Genomic DNA, 20,303 nt, shown 5'->3' with positions numbered 1-20,303 from the left:
CTAAAGGCCTGCGCCCCCATGTCTGGTTTAGATTTTTTTTTTTTTTTTTTGGTCTTTTTGAGACAGCCTCCCTGTAGCCCCAGCTGTGGAACTCACTATGTAGACCAGGCTAGCCTTGAACTCAGAGATCCGCCTGCCTGCCTCTGCCTCCCGAGTGCTGGGATTAAAGGCATGCACCACCACGCACAGCCGGAATTTTTTTTTTTTTTTAAAGTGGTTTAATAGGGAGAATTAGGAACAGGCCATGAAGTATGGTCATGAATTTGTGTATTTCTTCATGCATTAACTAACTCTTTTCCCTCCTCTTCAGGGTTCTTTTGGAACGGTTGATTGTAAATAGGCCACATCCTTGGGGTCTTCTTATTACCTTCATTGAGCTGATTAAAAATCCAGCATTTAAGTTCTGGAACCATGAGTTTGTACACTGTGCCCCAGAAATTGAAAAGTGAGTTAAAAGTAATTTAATTACCTAGCAATGAGACAAAATATTTCTAATTTTGGTCTGTGATTTAGAAAGCAGTTGTAAAGCAAGCAAAGCCTTGCTAAGTAAAGGCCTAGATTTTGCCCATAAGTAAACGGACACTTGCCTCCACTTTGCAGGTTATTCCAGTCTGTTGCACAGTGCTGCATGGGACAGAAGCAGGCTCAGCAAGTGATGGAAGGGACGGGTGCCAGTTAGAGGAACTGCAAGGCCTTGGTCCCAACACACCAAGTTCTCATAAACTGAAGACTTTTTCGACTCCTCCAGACTATCCCAGCCATTTGGTTTTTGGGTGTCTGCCCTATTAACTGCCGGGGGTTGGCCTCCTGTCTACGTGGGCACGTTCCAAAGTTTAAATGCATTTTTTTGACTCTTGGCCAAAATTTAGAAAATGCTGTGAATATCATTTTGAACTTGTGTAAATATATGAAAGAAAAAATTTTTGTCTGGAACTTCTTGAGTTTGTGTAAAATGTGTCTTAAGGCAAGTACATAAACTAGTGCATTTTAAGAGGCAGTTGATGCCATGCATAAGTTCCATGTCTTCTGACATTCCTGGTGTCCCAAAGAACAGAAGAGAGCTTGAAAAATCATTTGTTAAATCTGCTATGCCTAGGAACATGGGAAGGCTCACATGTGAGACCTTGTGTGGGGGTGTTGCTTGCCTTTTCCCAAAAGCCACTCTAAAAGCCGGCTGCAGGGAAAGCAGTCGCACCAACTTCTTGATCCTAAGGGGATAACACATCTTGAGAGGAAAGGATTCCAGGTCTAGGGCTTCCAAACTGCAAAGGGGGACCAGATTTTATGAATTTCCCTCTATCATCACCTTGCTTAGGCTATGCAGCCTAGTTGAATAACAAAAGTCAGTAAGACCAATATATAGTCAGTCCCTTTTGAAAGGATTTTAAATGGTTTATAACTAGTTGGTCCCATGTATTTTGTAGCTTCTCTAGTTCCTGCGCCCTAGCTCCTCAAACTTCTTGAGTATGCAGACTCTGAACATTAAAGTCACAGCATGCATAGGAGTCCATTGTGCCTTTCTCAGTAGCAGCAGCCAGCAGTGCTGTTGAGGAGGAAAAGTGGGCATCCCAGCCTCAGAGCCTGGGCCACTGGGAAACAAAACCCTTTTGAATGACAGAAGTTTTCTATTTACTACACTGGCATTTTTGTTACCTGGTTTGGGTTTTTTTGTTTTTTTTAAAGCTAAGGCCCTGCTCCTATGCAGCCCAAATTCTCCGTATTTCCTGCCTCAGCTTCCTAAGTGGGCCACCACCATGCCCAGGCAAGGAAATTTTTGTACTGTTTCAATAGGAGAAAAACTGTTGGAGCAAAAAAAATCTGGGTAAGACTAAATTTTCAAAGTCTTAGGTGTTTTGGTATAAATAGGTAGTATTTGAAACAGTCCCTCTTAAAGTTTTAATATTGCCTTTAATGATGCTCAAGTTTTGTGGCTTAGAGAGAGGATAAGTCGAAAAGTAAACAGTTGGAAATGTTACACAAATGAGCCTTGAGTTGATTCCTTAAGGGTGAATTGTGCTATCAAGAGCCAACTTCAGGCTGACAGGTCAGACTGACAGTGCAATAAAATCCATCTGTCACTCTTGACCAGCACACTGCAGCTTAAGTTCTCAACAGGAAAAAGGCTCAAAAAGTTGGTCTTTTCCTGGGCTTGACAGATGGCTCAGGTGTTGAGAGCATATACTACTGTTCTTCCAGAGAACTCAGGTTCAGTTCCCAGCATCCACATGGCAGCTCACAACTACCTATAACTTCAGCTCCAGGAGGACCCGATTCCTCTGGTTTCCATAGGCACCTCCATTCATGTCACATACATAAACAATCCAAAAAAAATTTTTTTTTAAGAGTTTTCTCAAAAATTGACCCAGGTTGCCTCCAAAGACCATGTTAACCACTTTTCCTACTGGCTTTGGTTAAAATAATGACATGTGTGTGACACCCCCCCCCCCATGTCATTTTGAGACAGTCTCCTAGCCTGGAACTCACTAAGCAGACCAGGCTGGCCTTGAACTCACAGACCCATCTGCCTCTGCCTCCCAAGTGCTGGAATTAAAGGTGTGCGCCACCACATCTGGCCATAAAGCAATGTATTCTTAAGTAACAATTCCCAAGTCTGCTCATCCCAATCCTAAAACATGTCACCTTTGCCTCATGTTAGTCGAGCAAAACTTTAGCTATTTTTCTTTTGGGTACTCAATAAGAAAAGCAAAATCAAATTTCCCTCCTTTTCAAGCAGCAAAACATGAGCTTTAAAAAAGTTCTTGCAGCTGGTCCTTCAGGCAACAAGAAACCTGCTAACTTGTGAGTTCCAACAAGTGATGTAAGATCATCTTCTGACCATAGCGAACTTGCAAGGCTTGCTGTTCCCTCCAGCTCAGTTTGGCATAGACCTCCTTATTAGTAAGTAAATCTTGCTCAGTTTTTAAGTCTGTAGCATAGGTCTGTAGGGTCAACAGAACACTGTCTCGAAGAAGCCTTCTCCATGATATGTTGAGACTGGGAATATTTGTGATGGTCAGGTTGTCCTCTTCTTTCTCATCCTCGTCCCATCCATCTTCATCTTTATATTCTTGGAACTCCTCAGCAGGCATACACAGCACCTAGAAGCAGCCATGAAGCCCTTTAATTATGATGTACTAGTGTATCTTTGAACTTTTGAGGCCAGAAATACTCCCTTAGGAACACTTATCTATTACAGCCCATCTTTTCCCTCTCATCTTTAGCTGTTTTATTCTAAATGTGTAAGTTGGGCTGGAGAGGTGGCTCAGGGTTAAGAGCACTTGCTATTCTTCCAAAGGACCAGGGTTCAATTCCCAGCACCTACACAGAGGTTCTGTCACCCTCTTCTGGCCTTTGCAGACACTACACATACCAGTATACATATACGCAATCAAAGCACTTGTATAACAAAAAATAATTTTTCTGGGGTTAGAGAGATGGTTTTGGCGGTTGGGGGCACTGGCTGCTCTTGGCAGAGGACCCACATTCAGTTCTTAGCACCCACATGGCGGTTCACAACAGTACCTCCAGTTCCAGGGGGATCTGATGCCCAGTTCAGGCACTTATGTGCAGGCAAAACACTCAAAAACTAGTAAAATGGATGAAAAAAAGTACCCAAGTTAGTTAACCACATTCCACAACCTGTAGGCCCTTTACCTTGAGTGTGGTGGCCAGCTCCTCTTGAGTCAGCACTTCCTCACGCCCAATCACAAATGCCCCCTCTTCCCCTACCATCTCCAGTTTGCATAAGAAATCCCAGCGTTCCCACAGCAGGAGCCTTTCAGCCTCATCCTTTGTTCCTATGAAATAACAGGATGGAAATCATAGCCACCACCAATTCCAAGAAACCAACTGCTATTTAGCAAAGGTGCTGCAGCCTGGGATGGACAGACAAAAAGACAGTGTCAAACACTATTGAGACGCACCCTGCAATGCTGCTTCACGAACTGTCACCATTTGAATGTCTGCTGTGTCGTCTGTGTTGTCAGGATATGGTTCAACAAAACCATACATATGCATCAGCTGCCAATTTGCCATTTGCCCATACGTGTTGAAAATCTCGTGGCCTTTAGGAATGGGCTGAGTAGCCACCATCCGAAGATAATCCTGGGATAAAAGGGAGGAGCCATCCCTATGAAGAAACTTCCCTCTTCATAGAAATGAAGAGCTCAAGAGCCTCCAGGTGCATCTGTCTATAAACTGAAGCTGCATCTCCTACTATGTGTCATCTTCCGTCTGTTAGACCCTGTTGTAGAAGGGGCTGAGACCAACTTTCAAAGGTCAATGCAGTGTTACTAGGTATCTCTGCACTTAAAAGTTACTAGCTTTTAAAAATAAACAGTTAAAACTCAGCAGTAAAGAACTGGAGGCAAAGATTAAGAAGTGAAAATCACACTTGCTAACTTTTTGAGACTAGGTCTTAGTATGCAGACTGAAACTGGCCTGAACTTACAATCCTGCCTGTGCCTCCCTTTGGTCGGTGGGGTGGTTAGTGTTTGGTTGAGGCAGTCTCATTTGAGGCCAGGGCAGCCTGGGACCGAGCTGTAGTGCATGCCTTGAACCATCAATCCTGGCTCAGCTCAGCCTCCTAGGATTACAGATGTAAGCCATTAGGCCCACATCATTTGCTACTTTCTAATCACATAAACCCATGTCTTTTCTCACAACTTTCCATGTAGAATCAACACCATTCTAAAGTGGGGTCATATTAGGTCTCCTGCCTTTGAACATTCTGCCTTTGCGCTAGGAAAGTCCATGGGTCCAACTTGACAGCTGACAGGGCAGAGCAACCAGCTTGCTTTTTTTTTCATTTGAGGGCTTTAAGATTTGTTCACAATCGCTGTGACATGATACCAAAAGTAAACACAGTTAACCTGGAGCCCGATGATTTGATAACAAAACGGAAGGGTCCACTCACCGCAGAGTACTCTAGATTGGCATTGTGTTTGGCTAAGTGGTTTAGTATGTCTGCAGCAGGCACCATCAAGGGGGAATTTGGCTCCTTTTCCTCTTCCTCTTCCTCCAGGGGTTCCTGAAAGCTGCCACAAAGAGAACTTGCCTAAGGTGAGGGACTTGGGAGTTCATTTTCCCTCCCCACTTTTCACCTCAGATGAGGATTTGATTCTCTCTTCTACTCACTGACCTATAGGCCATCACGACGGCCACCAGCTGGTGATAAAGTTCCAAGGAACGAACACTGGGGCTGAAGAGATCGGGGTGGGCCTCCATGAAGGGCAGGACGATGGAATGGTACTCGCTTCGGATGTTGGCCAAGTCCTTCTCCACGGCCTCGGGGACACCAGTACCCTTCAAGAGGCGCCGCCTCTCCTCCTCTGGCCTGCAGGGACAGCCCACCCAGCTCCCTTCCGTAGCCTACCGCTCCAAGGAGCACAAGGCCTGGTCCCAGCGCAGGGTGGTCCCCACCCCTCCCCCTCGGCTCTCACCAGAACATGGGATGCTCCAAACGGCCCAGCTCGGGCCAGAGCGCGAAGTATGGGCTCCAGAGCGAAGCTGGGGCCTGCAACTCATGGAGAAGGGCCAGCAGCAGCGGCACCCAACCCGACTGGCTCTGCAGCGCGCCTCGCTCTAGGGAAGACAGGGCAAGAGCTCGGGCGCAGCTCCGCCTCGGTCTCCACCCGCCCCCAAGCCGCAGGTCCCCGCACTCACCGCGCTCCAGCAGGCTGCCGATGGCGCAGGTGTGAGGCGCCAGGAGCGCTGCCCGTGGCACGGCAAACAGCAGCTCGCCGGGCTGCACGCTCTCCCGGGCCAGCATGCCATAGCCGGCCACCGTGCCCTGCCGGCTCACCGCCACCTGAGCAGGCGAGGCGGGTCAGGCCCCCGCGTGGGCCGCGCTTAGCCCCCGGCCGCCCGCACTCACCTTGGGACTCAGCTGCAGTCCCACTCGCGCGCACCAGCGCAGGAAGCCGGCCACCGCGTCGCAGTCGGGCTCGCCGCCGCCGGGCCCCGCCGCCTGGGTGAGAAGCGGGGTGACGCAGGGGTGCGGGGGCCGGAGGGGAGGGCCTGGAGGGGCGCGGGCGGGGACCCCGAGGCGGCTCTCGGGGTGCGGCGAGGCCGAACTCACCCGTGGGCGCTTGGCCGGGGTCGCCATGGCAGAGAGGCGCCGCCGTCCGAGCCGCGAGCGCTTCCGGCGCCGCTCGCCCCGCCCCGGGCTGGACCCGAGCGGACGGGGCGGAGCAAGGCGTCACCGCGGGCAGTCGGGGCGGGCTGGGTTCTGCCTCTGCCCTGCAGCGTTTGGGTTCCTCTCTCTAGTTGGGTTTCGGGAACGCGCGATCCGAGCGCAAACTGGGGAATTCCTGTGCTGCCTCCACTCTGGTGCTGGGTCTGCCCGGGAAAGCTGAAACTTCCTTGGGTAGAAGTCCGGGGGCGAGAACAAAAATCGGATTTTTCTACGCCGCTGCTGTGCTGTGAGCGCATCCATACCGGCGGCCAGCCACCGGTCGCTAGCGAGTCACTGGTTGGATTAGAGCAGTTTGCATAGAGTGACATGCAGGGCTCCCACATCTAAAACACCCAACCCCCTCTGTTGCTAGTATATCCTTGTTTTTCATCTTTGGCGTAGCACGTGGTAGGATGCACTTTAGCTTACACACAGGAAGGAGTTAGTAGCAAGTGGATGAAAGGTGGAACAAACGGTTAAACATGGAGGGCGGCAGTGGTGGTTCACGCTGTAAATGGCCAGGTGGGTCTACCTAGTGAGTTCTTGGCCAGCCTAGGCTACAGAGTGAAACTGTCCCCAAACAACAAAAAAACACAAGTGGTGTGTAATTAATTGGAATACAGCAGTGAAGAGATGTAAGTTGTTTCCTTGGCTGTGAAACCTCTATACCTAGCCTGCAGGATTGTCAGGATTGGTAAACTGCATCCAGCTGGGAATGTAGCCCTGGTGTCGCCCGACAGATCACTTGCCCACCATGTGGTATGGCCGTGGTTCAATACCCATCACCCCAAAAGACAAAGAAAAAGCTGGGCAGGGTGGTTCACATTATTCTGACACTCAGAAGGCTGAGGCAGAGTTGCTTAGAGTTTCAAGGCCAGCCTGGACTAGAGAGACTGTTACAACCTTCCAACTCCACCTTTAAAAAACCACGTGTAAAGGGCACTGAAGGCACAGAGAGGGACGTGAACAGTTTCTGTCCTCACCTGCCTGAGCCCAAGTGAAGAGCTGGGTAGCCTGGATAGTCTGGAACACTTCCATGTGACGGAGGCAATACACTCGCGTGATTCTTAATTTCTTTATTACTCTGCACAATTAACTTTCTACATTGACAAGGGTTTTGATCTGACATTTTGTCATCTCAAAAATCTCACAACGTCAGCCACCAGAATACACAAAATTAGGCTCTTCATTTTGTACACAGAGGAAAGTAATAAACTCCATTAAAAGTTCACCTTGACCAAGGAGACAACCTCCAATGGAGAACCACACACAGGAGAACCTGATATACATGTATGTATATATAATGTATAGGTATTTATTAGATATCTGAAGAACACAGGAAAAAAAAAGCCTCGATACTTGCAGTACTATCTACAATAAGGGATTAATTCTACCAGCTTTAAACACATTTAATATTCAAGGAAGTATGTTGAGTGAACAGAACTGGGGCAGAGTAACACTCCATTGGACTCTAGAGCAGTCTAGAAATGGCTTACAGTTACAGAAGAGGGCATGTGCCAAGGAACAATATAGGTGTCCTCAGCTCAGATCACCCCCCACACACACACAGCCCGTCATTCTTCTTTAGTGTGCTCTTCCTCTGTTTAAGCATAACAATGGATTCAGGCTGAGACAACAGCTCTGGATTCTGGACTGGGAAAGTCTACCTGGTGAGGTGGGTGGACAGCTGTGAGATGCAGGAGGGGCTGGGGTGTGCAGGGAGTCTTTCTCCTCCACCTTTGCTTGCCTTAAGGACCATTCATCTCCCACTCTGGGCCCCAGGAAGACCCAGCCCCCTCCCAGCAGTCAGAGGTGTGACATCTTGCCGTCTTGGACCGGTTCTCTCCCACAAGCTCACCTCTCCAGTGGTGTCTGTGAGACACACTGGTCCAGCTTGACAGGACTGTCTGCCACACACCCGTGGAGGGATCTGTGGCAGCAGAGGAGGCCATAGAACTCTCAATTACTTGCCAGTTGCCAAAGGGGTCATCACAAAGTTTTCAAGGGCTACACATATCACACAACCACTCCTGGCCTCTTGCCTCCACCACCAGAGAGAGGGGGCCAGGTGACTTCTGGCCCAGGATGGGACAGAGACATGGGGTGGCAAAGTATAGGGGTTCCTGACCTTGGGGTTCTCCATGTTCTGTCTTCAGCCCCTGCCAGGTCCTACTGCACCTTCCTGCCTGCTCAGAACACCCTCTTGTGGCTGCCCTCCTGTGACTGTCACCTGCACCACCAGTCAGAATCGTTGCGCTTGGTGCAGGGGTTGAGAAGAAAGGGCCCTCTGAGGTCTAGGGCTCTCCACTGGTTTCTCCTGGCTTCCACCTACATCTGAGCTCAGCACCCACTCTCTTTTGCTCCCATGCTATCTTCAAATCTGCCTGCCCAAGAGTGAACCAGGCCTTTTCTTCAATACAGGAATGGTCCTGGATCCTGGCCACAGAAAGAGGTGAACTCTTTCCTCAGCCAATCCCCACGCCAGGGTCATGGGGGCCAAGTTAGAGGGGTCGTATCAACCAGTGAATACGCTGGGTGAGATGGGAATATATAGGGTGACCCCCTCATACCATCGAAGACTGTTCCTTGGCATCATCTAAGGTGGATCCCTCATTTTCTAAATAAAAGAGAAGTAACTCCATTTCCTCCCCTTCACCCTCACAAAAATAAACTAAAAGGAAGATGAGCCAGCGCAGAGATGGCAGTGGGACCTGGGGGTGAACGGGAGACTTGGGCAGAACCAAGGGCTTCAGCAGGACACCTCCATGGTGTGGTTGACCTGGCCCAGTGCCTCACTGCTCTCTGAGTGGGTGCAGGCCTGCGGGCGGTTGCCATCCACAGAGCTGGCGCTGGTGAGAGATGCAGTTCGAGAGCGTGCAAGGCGGGTCATGCTAGCCGAGGGCACTGTGGACAGAAACAGAAGGGGCATGAGAATAGGCAGGGTGGGTACCAGCAGGCGGGAAAAGGACAATGCAAGCAAAGCGGCCAGCGGGACCCAGTCTTTGCACAACACAGAGGCCCATCCAAAGCCAGGGCGCTGGCAATGGTTCCATCAGGCCCAAGGCATGCAGGGCCAGCAACAATGAGCAGGCCAAAGGGGTTGCAGCCAGCAGGACCCTGGATCCCAGCAGCTGGCCAGAACTATGGCCAAGACAGGTCAGGTGCTGACCAGGCACCCTGAACTGGTACAGGAAGGCACTATGTGGCCTACATCAAGAGGGTGACAGTGGGAGGCAAGAATGCTTTTGTGAAGGACAAGGTCACAATCACAAGCTGCCCCGAATCCTGCTTCTGCTCTATTTAGTTTCACAGATGAGGCCTGCCTGCCTGCCTGCCTGCCTGGAGGCTGGGCTAGGGCTAGGCACGATGCCGCAAGCTGCCCCGAATCCTGCTTCTGCTCTATTTAGTTTCACAGATGAGGCCTTCCTGCCTGCCTGGAGGCTGGGCTAGGGCTAGGCACGATGCCAACAAGGCCAGCCTGGAGCTGCATTTGAGGCTGGGAAGCCCCACAGCCCACAGCAACCTAGAAACAATACTACTCGAAGACCAGCCATTGTTCAGTCCCCACATGGGCCAAAGCCGTCAGCAGACCAGGGTCTGTAGAAGAGCAGGGATCTTCTGGGGCTTTGAGCCGAGCAGGACACGAGAAGATTCCAAACCACAGCAAGATGCAGCCTTGCTGCTGGGAGGAAGGCACAGGGGAGGGTCTGGGCAGGGTATCCATGCATCAGGAGAGGGGCCACGGGGCTACCTGCTCCTCCACTCAGCCTTCGGTCCTTCAAGTATGCAACTAAGAGAAAAGACAGCCAGAGAGGGGCAGGGGAGACACAGAACACGGTGAAGATTGGGCCGGGCGAAGAGCATCAAGATGGGCCAAGATGAGACAAACAGATACATGAAGGGCCAGGGCGGGGCTGAGCCACAGAAAGCCCACTCTTGCCACCCATTCATGTCCCGGTTCACGGAAGCTGCACAGCAGGGACTGACTGCAGTCTCAGGCTCCCACTCCTCCTCCTCCAGCTGTGGCTTGTCATTTAGGTCTGTGGGGCCACACACTAGACCCAGCACCCTCACTGTCCCAGCAGGCCTCAGTCTCACGCACAAAGTAGAGCAGGCCTGTGCAACCTCCAAAGCCCCTCCTAATACCTGGACTGTCTGGTGTACTAACCTCGTGACAACACTCCAGCACCCAGTGCTGCTCCCTAGTCACCTCATAGATGGCCACAGGGCTCCATGAGTGCATGAGGCCTAGACTCAGAGTTCTGGTTGGGTCTCCTTGTCTGCCTTGGCCTCTCTCTCTCTCTGCCCTACTTCTCCCTCGAAGAGGCCGAGAGAGTGGAGGGATACCCCAACTTGCCCTCCCACAGAAGAACATGTTTTAGAGGCTGAAGTCTTGGAGGGAAGGATACCAAATTCAGGGAGAGTTCATCTCCTGGCAGTTGTGTGTTGGGAGGAGGAGACCAGGGGTCCAGCAGGCACACAGGAGCCAGCGGAATGGTGTGTCTGTGTGTATACTTACATGTATGTGTGTGGGTGTTCATGGACACAAGCTGTATCTATTGTTATCTGAGGCTAAGTTTTGGGAGGGATGAGGGACAGAAAGCTGGTCATACCCAAGAGCCCCCCTGTCCTCAGGATCCTCAAGCTGACCTTCCCAAGCCTAGCTACACTAATATCCACATGGTCCCACTTCCTCCCCTGGTCCCCAGACTCCAAGTCCATTCCTGTGATGTAGATGAGTGAATGCCACCTTCCACTTCTGGCAAAGGGCCTTGGAGGTGCCTAGGCCCAGTAGGGGTGGGTAACTCACCTCAAACAGGCTTCCCTAGCAGGACCCAGCCTAGGTTCTGGACCCTCAAAAGCTAGAAGAAAAGGCCTCCCCAAAGAGGACCTAACACCGGGCTCAAGAATAGTGCCTGAGGCCCCCACCCAGGCACAGGAAGCTGGTCAGGCCTGGGCCACCCGCCTTATAATATATGTGGAGTCTGAGGGGAGTGGCCCAGCATCTGGGGCCCAGATGACCCAGACTACACTTACCTACTGGCTCCCCAGCATGTGGGCACTATGTCCCCCATCCCTTGTCAGGGGTGGATGGAGGTGTACTTACTGTAGCCCATGCCTTGTAGGAAGTATTTGAAGGCCTCGGTCAGTTTCCCTGGCTGCAGGAGGATGGACATGTTTTGATTGGCTGCCTGAGACTAGCAGGAACAATGGGGAGCCCTCATTCCCCACCTCCCACCAGGCTTCGTGAAACAAAGGCAGAAGAGCCAAGGGTCTCACCTGTGTCACTTGGGGGAGCCCCCCAGAATCTGCCATCTGCAAGGGAGAGAGCAGGGTGAACTGAGGAGCCCCTGACATTAGACAGACTATGCTGTCCAGACACACCATTCTGCCACCATCCTCTCCAGCAAGCCCTTCCCTGCAGCTGAGCCATGGTGTGGTTGGTGGGATAGAGGCTAGAAGGGGTTTTCTCACCTTCAGGAAAGTCGTGGTGGTTGGGTCCAATTTGGAGTTGCACTCAACCTGGGGACAAGGAGTCAAGTGCATCAATGTTCCTGTTTCCCCACCACACTGCTTAGATTCTATGCCCAGAGCAGGGAGGAGAGCCAGGGTCACTCTGGCCAAAGGAGCTGGGGCGGGGGTGGAGGGAAGAATGGGGCGGCCAAAGGGTAGCAGGGAACTCTAGAGGCCCAGCCTGGGTCAAAAACAGCCCACACCCTGTTCTTACAGCCTTTCTCATTGGCCCTGAAAGGTTTGGTATCTTCTAGGCACTCCTGGGCCCTGCAGTCTACAGATAGCTTTGTGCTGACGGGCACCCATCCTGAGGTTGCCTGCTGCCAGAATTCCAACAAGAGAAGTTAACACATGCTGCCGCTAATCAGGACCCTGGGTGGCCCTAGGGTTAAGTGCTGATGTATTTGAGTCACTTATGGGTCAGTCAGATTTTAGAGGAAGAGAGACACCTTAGGCTCTGAGCCTGAAGTGTGTAGAAACTGAGGTGGACTGTACAGCAGGGGAGAAGAGGGGCCACCAGGCAGTCTGGCTCTGATCCCAGGCTCCTTCCCTTCTCCAGGCCTCTTTACCTACAGGATGAGGGTGACCAGGCACTGATGTATGGCCAGGTGGCAGGAGAGTGGCTGAGAAGCTCACAGTTCAGGGCCTCTCCCAGCTTCTGACCTCCCACCCCACTCAGGACAATGCACACTCACCACCCCATCCTCAGCAGGTGCATTATCTCCGACCACCAGCATCACCGGGCAGCTGTAGATACAGAGGAAAAGGGTCATTTGTCCTGTGCATAGGGGCAAAGGCAGGGACTGGCTGGAGGGCAGGGGTCACTCACCGGAGCGTCTTGGCATTGGGCACTGTCCCAGGCCGGTTAATATCCAGGTCTCTGCGGCTTAAGAGAGGGGCAAGGGCAAAGGTGGGTATCCCAGGGCCAGATGAGGGAGGCCCCAAGCCCAACACTGCCAACTGGAATAAGGGAGCTGTGGACTTGTTCTGCATAAACAGGGGTCTTTGGAGTTTTCCTCATACATGTGTTCTTTCCAGAACCCCCAACCTGTGCCAGGTGGGTTCAGGTTTTCTTTCCAGCCCCCTACCCCCACCTCTGAGAACACCTACACACTTTCATCTTGGAAGCCCCTGCTGCTGGACTGGCTTCATGCACAGATGCTTACTCAGTATCTGCATCTAGGCCTCTTACTCATCTAGTTTGCTTTTGTCTTTTTTTGTTTTTTTGTTTTTTGTCTTTTTGAAGCAGAATCTCCCTGTAGCCCCAGCTGTCCTGGAACTTATTATGTAGACCAGGCTGGTTCTGAACTCAGAGATCCGCCTGCCTCTGCCTCCCAAGTGCTGGGACTACAGGCGTGCACCACCATGCCAGGCTTACTCACCTAGTTTTTCCAGCAGATGTTTACTAAATATGTGCAGAAGCAAAGATGGGGGGAGATGGGTAACCTCTCAGGAAGGCTCTAAAAGGCACTGTTGTAAACTCCCAACTTCATCTAACAATCTCTCATTTCACAGGGGTGAGCACTGAGGCATGTAGTTAGGGGTCTAGGGTGTTGCTAATATTCTTCCCAGTGAGGGAGGAGATGAGCAAGAACCCAAGGTCCAGAGTCTAAGGCCCTGCTCCCCCTCTGCTCCTCCGAGGCTACACCCTGGGCAAGAAGCTACCCTCTCCCAAACTCCAAAACCAGTTCATTTACAAACTGGGGAAGGTGTTGCAGGTCTTGCACCCACCCTCTGAGGAATGTGGGGGAGGGTGTCAATACCTGTTGTACATGTTCCAGAAGAGCTGCAGGTTGGCCTGGTTTACCACATTGGAGATCTGCTGCCGGTAGCTCTGCACCAGCTCCGTGTTGTTCACCAACTCCTCCTGGTGATGGGAGGATAGTGGATGGGGAATGGAGGGAGGATGGGAGGATGGGAGGATAGAAGGGAGCACAGGGATACACACATGCTGAGGGACAGGGGTCTCAGGGCTCTGAGAAGGCATGTGGGAGTCATCTCCAGAGCAGTTCTGACCCCATCCAGCAGGGAAGAGGAGGGAGGGTCTAGGAGGCAGGGGAGAGGCCTCTGGAGGAGACAGGAAGCCTCCCACCACCCAACTCCAATGCTGCATTACCACTGCTAACAGTCTGGAATGGCACAGGTCAGGGACAGATAACCACCTCCTGCAGGGCTGGGACAGTGGCTCTGTGACCCAGCCCTGCCTGACCTACAGCAACTGCCCATCCTGGCCCCTGAGCCCCAGCCTCTGCTCCTGAGGATGCCCAATCTGCAGAGGCTCCACCCCTTACCTGGCTGAAGAGGTGGGAGAGCACCGTGTCTGGTAAAGTGCTGGTGAGGCCAGAGAGCTGCAGGAATGAGGGAGGGTCAGTGTGAGACCCACCTTTGGTCACCACGGTATCACAGGCTAGGTTGAGTGGAGAGAGGTGGGCTCAGAGCTCACCTTGGTGGCAGCCCAGTCAATCCAGCCTTTGCCATTGGGGTCGATGTTCATCAGTACCAGCCCCTCCACCAAGTCGGGGAAAATGAGCTGTAGGGGTAGAGGAGAAAGGGCTGAGTCAGGAGGGAGGGATCAGGGTCGAACTCCCTTCTTCACACTCAGAAAATAGGCTGTGTAATTCTCAATGCCATGGGCCAACTGGCTGAGGCTGGTTTTGTATGGAGGATCCCATTGCCAAGGGCCCTGATACGCCTCCTCCCTATACCATCCCTAAAAATTCATTGATTCATCTAAAATCTATGATTATAGCAGTTTTTCACCCTTTAATTTATTATTATTATTATTATTATTATTACAGGAGATTGAGGATCACTCATTGTGGTGCTGGGAACTGAACCCAGATCCTCTGCAAGAGCAGCAAGTGTTCTTAACTACTCTGCCTCCTGAGTGCTGGGATTAAAGGCATGCGCCACCACGCCCAGCTAATTTTTTTTTTTAAATGTATATGAGTGTTTTGCCTGCATGTATATAAGTGCACCTATGCATGCAATGCCCTCAGAGGCCAGCAGAGGACAGGGCATCAAATCTCTGGAACTAGAGTTACAGGTGGCTCTCGCGCTGGGAAAAATACCTGGGTCCTCTTCAAGAGCAGTCAGTGCCCTTCCAACTGCTGAGCAATCTCTCCAACCCCTTCTTAACCCTTTATTTATTTATTTTTTGATATTTTTTGAAACAGGGTCTCCCTGTACTCCCTGTAGCCCCAGGTGGCCTAGAACTCACTATATAGACCAGCTAGCCTTGAACTCAGAGATCTGCCTGCCTCTGCTTCCCGAGTGCTGGGACTAAAAGCATACAGCACCACGCCTGGCTTCACCCTTCTTAATACATATATGTTTGTGTGTGTGCATGTGGTTCTGGGAATGGGACCTAGGACCCCACCACGTGTACTAGGTAAGCACTATTTATGGAGCTGCACTCCAATCTCTTTGAATATATTTTGAAAGTGTTGCAAAACTAAGTATTAAACATCTTTAAAATCTTTTTAAAAATTTACATTTATGTTTGTGCAGGCATATAACCCGCCCACTGGCGCCATGGTGCACGTGTGTTGGAAGTGAGACAACTTGTGGGAATCTGTTCTCTCCTTCCACCATTTGGGTTCTGGGGACCAACTCAGGTCACCAGGCTTGGCAGCAAGCACCTTTACCAGATGAGCCAGCTCACTGGTATCATCTTAAAACATGTTGTTTCTTTGGTTTGACAGCAAAGAAGATGTTGTGATGTAAGTTAAGACATTAACCTTTTGCCGGGTATGGTGGCATACACTTTTAGTCCCAGCACTTGGGCCTTTAGTCCCAGCACCCAACTGGTGGCCTACCTATGTGTTGGGAGAACAGGAGAGACATAGCCACAGTTGTAGCCCTGCAGAGCCTGTCTGCAGGGTCTGAAATAGTCTACAGCCAACACAATGGCTAAGGACTGGAACTGAAAATTCTGGGTTATTATCATTTTAAAGAAACAAACATTTGAACTCTAAGAGAAAGTGTTTCTGGTTTTAGAGATGAAAAGTTCTCCTGCCTGATCTGATGTTCTGAAATGTGGTTCCCATTAAGCCTTTGCACCCTAATGTAAGTGTAATTTTTGCTAAAAGACTATTCATCCTCCTATGGCACCCTAATCAGTGAATGACAACCTTTATGAGTAGACAGGACAATCAGTTATAGAGTCTGTTGCTAATAGGAACTTTGGCTTTGGATAACGGTTAAGCAAGCTGTAGTTAGTCTTTTGAAGAGACACATGGCAAAAGAACTTTTTTAAAATTTATTTATGGGGCTGGAGAGATGGTGCAGTGGTTAAGAACACTGGTTGGTCTTGCAGAAGACCCGGGTTGGAATCCCAGCACCCACAGGGCAGCTAACAACTGTCTGTAACTCCAGTCCCAGGGGATCCAACAGCCTCTTCTGACCTCCGCACGCATCGCACAACACGGGTGGCACTTACCTACATGCAGGCAATACACGCATACACATTAAAAATAAGTAAAATAAAATTCAGTTACTTCCTATTGTCTGAATGATGCATGCCACACTCATGTGGAGGTAAGAGGGCAATTTTGTGGTGTCAGTTCTCTCTTTCCTTCTTTATGTGGGTTCCACAGTTTATGAGCTATCACCACAAGTCACAAGACAGCTCAGGTCTCCAGCCTTGCACAGCAAGTGATTTAACCTGCTGAGCCATCTCGCTGACCCATTGACTTTATTTTTTATGATGCTAGGGATGAGACCCAGAGCCTCACACATGGCTGGGCAACCACTCTCCCACTGAGCCATACCTTCAACCCTTCCTCTTCTTCTTTTTTAATGATTTGTTTGTACAAGTGTTTTGATTGCTGGTATGTTTATTGATGTGTGTGTAGTGCCTGCAAAGGCCAGAAGAGGATGACAGCCGTCATGTGGGTTCTGGGAGTTCAGGTTCTTAACCCCTGAGCCACCTCCCCAGTACCTCCACTTCTTTTTCCAGTTAATTTCTTGGAGAGAAAAAGGAACAAAGGGCTTTTCTCAGCAAAGAAGAAATTGGAGTAGTAGGATGAAGAGCAGGGGAAGCCCGTGTGGCCCAGGGACACCCCCTTGGCCTGAACCAGGGTTCTGAGCGGGTGTGGGGTAAACTTACCGCAAACTTGGCCAGCACATAGGCTCCGGCTCCCACTCCAATGCCAATCACGTACTTGAACCTGGTGTGGGGAAGGCTGGTCACTCTAGGGCTGAGTGTCATTTCCCATGAAACTAAGCCAGAGTAGGTCTCACCCACAGCCTTCAGCCAGAGCCAGAGGGACTGCCATGGTGTGGGCACTTCCTATCCCCCAGCCTAGAGTCAGGGAATGGGAGGGACTCACCCAAAGTGCTGTACCACACTGGGGAGCATAGCAGCCAGCTGCTCCATGGATGGGAACTGGTACCTGCAGGCAGAGCATGCAGTCAGAGCCTGGGTACAGTGAGGGCACAGGGCTGGAGACAGTGAAGAAGGCCTGGGGTACCTACCCCTGAGGGAATTGGGACGCCCCCACCTGCTGTCCAGGGGCATCCACATGGCACACCACAAAGTGTTTGGTGATCTCCTGCATGTCCTCAAAGTTGAAGAAAGTGTTGAAGCACAGCTTGTCTGCAAAGACACACCTCTCAGTGGGTGAAGAGAGGACAGGTACTGAGAGGGACATCAGGGGGACCCTGTGGGTTGGCAGGCAGGCAAGGCAGGCTTGATGGGCCTCAGAACCCAGTTTGAGGCTAAGCCACAGAGGAAAAGGTAAGCTGGGATCTCCAGTACTCTGCAGGGAGAGGAGGAAGCTTCACTGCTGTGGTGGTTCAAGGCAGGGCCACGATGGGTGGAGCAGGACACAGAGGCACTTACGGTTGAGACCTACATCATGGTAGGTGAGGATGGCAGGGCGGTTCCCTTTGGGGGATCCCCGGATCACCACGTGCAGAAGGCCATAAGGCGTCTCGATGTCATGTTCCTGGAGGGGAGCAGACACTGCTGGATGCTCTGGTTCTTTGGAAGAATGAGGTGATGGGGTCCTCAGCTAGTCCTGTTTTTATCACCTCAAGTCACAAGATGATGGAGCCTCCTCCTCAGAGGTGTTCAGCATAGGGACAACATAAAGAGCAGGGAAAGTCCTGGTCCCCTCTGCAAACCAACCAGTCACTGCCCTGCCCCTGTGCTGCACCCAGCCCACTAGAGTCCCAGAGGACCAGTTTTCGCCATCTTACTGCAGCCACTCCTGGAGGGCTGTCGTCCCCCTACCCTCATCTGAGCCCCTCCCCCACTCAGAACCCACAAGGTTTCCAAACTCCTCAGAGAATGATCTCAGCAGCCCTGGCCAGAATCTGCAGCAAACACCTCTGTGTCAGCCACACCTGTCCATTGGTTCCTGGCCCTTGTCTCTCCCTTATGGATTCCTCATTCTGGCCCCTTGAATCCTTTCCCTGTGACAGACACCCCTTTGGTCTCTGTCAGGCAAGGTTAGGTTAGACAGTCCCCTAAGGCCTTCGGTAATACCTGCTCCCAGGTTCTCCTGAGTTCATGCTCTTGACCTTGCTGCTCATGTCCTTAGTCCTTCAGGGGAGAAGGCTCTGTGTGACTAAGCAGGGACAGTCATTTCTCAAGCCATCTCAGAGGGGCTTTGTAAGAGCTACAGCATTAGCAATGTGGGCAGGGCCCAGAGAAGGAGCTGTTGTACCTGGTACCCTTAAGCCTTGTGGGGAGGCCCTGCTGGTTGGTCCCTTTGCAAACTGGCCATTCCTGGACACTCAATCAGGAATCTCTAACAGGCCAGTCAAAGCAGAATAAACATCCTTCCCTGTACCACCATCAGTGGCCCAGAGCTGGAGGTAGAGCTGGGGTCTGAGCACTGTATGCCAGACTTCCTGTCTGCTGCTCAGGGACTGGGGGACTGGACTCCATTTTCCAGACAGGGACACTGGTTTCAGAAAGGGGAAAGGTGTGTGGCAGGAGGCAGCTTCTCACAGACTGGCTTTTTATAGTCTGGTCTCAGAAGCCCACTGTTTAAGGATGGGTCTGCAGAAGGGAAGGACAAGATGGTAATAACACCATAACCAAAGGCCAGACCCTGGGATTCACATTCTGTTTTGAAAGAACCTGTGGTTCTCAGTCAGGCCCAGGGCCAACACAGCCTCCCAGACCTGTCCTCCTTCAGGGCAAATCTGACCAAGGAACACTTCCTGCTCACTGGCACCTGACTGGGCACTTTTCACGTTGACACCTCATTTATTCCTCACTAGACCCAAGTCATCTAAATTTGCTCTATGGCAAAACAGGGGCCAAGAAAGGATAGGGAACTTGCCCAAGGGTCAAGCCCAGGGTCTTCTGAGGGGCGACTAAATTCCACCCAAGAGATGACCTTCTGAGCAGACAGCCCCCGACACCACCCCAGTAGCTTTTCCCCTGCTGGGGATCCTGCCACAGTCATCCCACTGTCCCCTCCCTATAGAGGGAGAGATGGGGCAAGGGGTGCACAATGGAAAAGGGGTGACAGTAAAGGGACAGTCCTCTGGGGCAGGGCCAGCACCTGCTCTGCAAGGACATTAGAACCCAGGGACTTTCCAAACTCAGACCTTCACCCTCTGGGAGTGAGGGGGTGTCTGCCCTCTGCTACTGAGGCAGCCTGAAGTCCCTTCCCTGTCCTGCTGTAGCATCCCTAGGCAGCTGCCATCAGCTGCAGCACTGGCTTGCGAAGGGTCACTTCCCAGTTGGGGTGGGGGTTGGGGTCACTTCCCAGCTGGCTCTGGACATGCTGTAGAGGCTTGAGGGGATGCCAGAGTGCCTGTCCTGAGGCCTAGTGACCTTGACTAAATGCTAGGAGCTGAGACCCAGCTTGCCTGACAGAGGTTGAGCATCCCCATTTCTTAGAGGACTGCCCAAAATGGGGGTAATGCCTCAAGGGCCACAGCCCAGCAGGCTGTCAGCCCCTCAACTCCCAAGGTAGAGTCCTCCCGATTGGCTCCAGGTGACGTCAGAGCCCAGCCCCCGCCTCCAGGTGGGCGCTGGAGGGATGCACTGCTGGAGGTATGCACTGCGGCAGGCAGCAAAGGAGGGGGCTCTGACATCCCCTCTGTCTCTCTTCGCCAGTGACCTTGAGTGCTGGGAGGAAAGGGGTCGGGGCTGGGTTTTGATGCACCAGCGGCGGCAGCTCTGGCATGATTCTTTTTGTCCGATTCATGGATAATTCAGGGAATGGGGTCTGCATGAGTGGGTAGGTATTGGTATCAAGACCAGCAGGGAAGGAGGGGATGAGTGCAACAGGGTACAGAATGCAGGTAGGGCAGGTCTGCCCTTGCCTTTCCTTCCTTGAAGAACAGCGTGGCTTGGGTAGCTTCTGCCCCTCCCCCCATGGGAAGAGGAGGTGCCTTGGGGCTCCCACACCCTGCTAGCTCAAGGGCTCCGGTGCTGCCTCCCACAACTTGCAAAATAAGACAGGGTAGCCAGTCCTTGTCCTTCCGCTCTAGCGACTCCTGTCTGAAGGCCCAGACTTTCCACCCTTCTGCCTGGCACTGCAGTACCTGGGGAAACACAACTCCTCAGGAAAACGGCAACTGCCCGCCCTTCCCAAGGCACTCTGCTGCAGTCATCCAGCATCAAGACAATCCCGTGGGACAGGCC

The 20,303-nt window shown here is 51.7% G+C and overlaps 3 protein-coding genes across 14 annotated transcripts in view; 1 reads left to right on the top strand and 2 right to left on the bottom strand.

The window, feature by feature from the left end:
- The window catches only part of Cnot1 (CCR4-NOT transcription complex subunit 1), an 87,036-nt gene extending 86,112 nt beyond the window's left edge, over positions 1-924 (top strand). For 4 of the 7 annotated variants that reach the window (XM_029564085.1, XM_008834237.3, XM_008834238.3 and 1 more), the window contains exons 48-49: positions 311-445; positions 601-915. In XM_029564085.1, coding sequence (XP_029419945.1) covers positions 311-445; positions 601-679 — 214 coding nt within the window. In that variant the 3' untranslated portion in view covers positions 680-915. Of the gene's footprint in view, positions 1-310; positions 446-600 lie in introns of all 7 variants that reach the window. The other 3 variants (XM_008834241.3, XM_029564086.1, XM_008834236.3) reach the window with 2 other exon arrangements.
- A 964-nt stretch (positions 925-1,888) lies between these two features.
- Positions 1,889-6,162, bottom strand: Setd6 (SET domain containing 6, protein lysine methyltransferase). 2 transcript variants are annotated; one of them, XM_008834252.2, is made up of 9 exons: positions 6,080-6,162; positions 5,876-5,968; positions 5,665-5,809; positions 5,442-5,583; positions 5,141-5,335; positions 4,916-5,036; positions 3,924-4,104; positions 3,655-3,797; positions 1,889-3,098 (listed from the first exon to the last, which is right to left on the bottom strand). In XM_008834252.2, exons 1-9 carry the CDS (start codon positions 6,104-6,106, stop codon positions 2,793-2,795), a joined length of 1,353 nt encoding a protein of 450 aa, XP_008832474.2. In that variant the 5' UTR covers positions 6,107-6,162; the 3' UTR covers positions 1,889-2,792. The 2 variants fall into 2 exon arrangements, with proteins under 2 accessions (XP_008832474.2, XP_029419947.1); XM_029564087.1 differs by having other exon boundaries at positions 5,141-5,200.
- Positions 6,163-7,236: 1,074 nt separating this feature from the next.
- Positions 7,237-20,303, bottom strand: part of Ndrg4 (NDRG family member 4) — a 44,141-nt gene continuing 31,074 nt past the window's right edge. For 3 of the 5 annotated variants that reach the window (XM_008834233.2, XM_008834227.2, XM_008834229.3), the window contains 14 exons: positions 17,535-17,640; positions 17,168-17,288; positions 17,023-17,085; positions 16,800-16,860; positions 14,133-14,219; positions 13,981-14,037; positions 13,453-13,556; positions 12,519-12,575; positions 12,385-12,436; positions 11,651-11,698; positions 11,456-11,491; positions 11,283-11,334; positions 9,927-9,965; positions 7,237-9,079 (listed from right to left, as the gene is read on the bottom strand). In XM_008834233.2, the coding sequence (XP_008832455.1) occupies positions 8,925-9,079; positions 9,927-9,965; positions 11,283-11,334; positions 11,456-11,491; positions 11,651-11,698; positions 12,385-12,436; positions 12,519-12,575; positions 13,453-13,556; positions 13,981-14,037; positions 14,133-14,219; positions 16,800-16,860; positions 17,023-17,085; positions 17,168-17,288; positions 17,535-17,640 (1,038 nt within the window). In that variant the 3' untranslated portion in view covers positions 7,237-8,924. The remainder of the gene's footprint in view (positions 9,080-9,926; positions 9,966-11,282; positions 11,335-11,455; positions 11,492-11,650; positions 11,699-12,384; positions 12,437-12,518; positions 12,576-13,452; positions 13,557-13,980; positions 14,038-14,132; positions 14,220-16,799; positions 16,861-17,022; positions 17,086-17,167; positions 17,289-17,534; positions 17,641-20,303) is intronic. The other 2 variants (XM_008834228.2, XM_008834232.3) reach the window with 1 other exon arrangement.

This window comes from Nannospalax galili, unplaced genomic scaffold (assembly GCF_000622305.1).
Source record: "Nannospalax galili isolate Female #2095 unplaced genomic scaffold, S.galili_v1.0 scaffold716, whole genome shotgun sequence".
In the NCBI taxonomy this organism is placed as follows: domain Eukaryota; kingdom Metazoa; phylum Chordata; class Mammalia; order Rodentia; family Spalacidae; genus Nannospalax; species Nannospalax galili.
The sequence above is the reverse complement of the archived record's forward strand: the minus strand, read 5'-3'. Positions and strand labels throughout refer to the sequence as shown.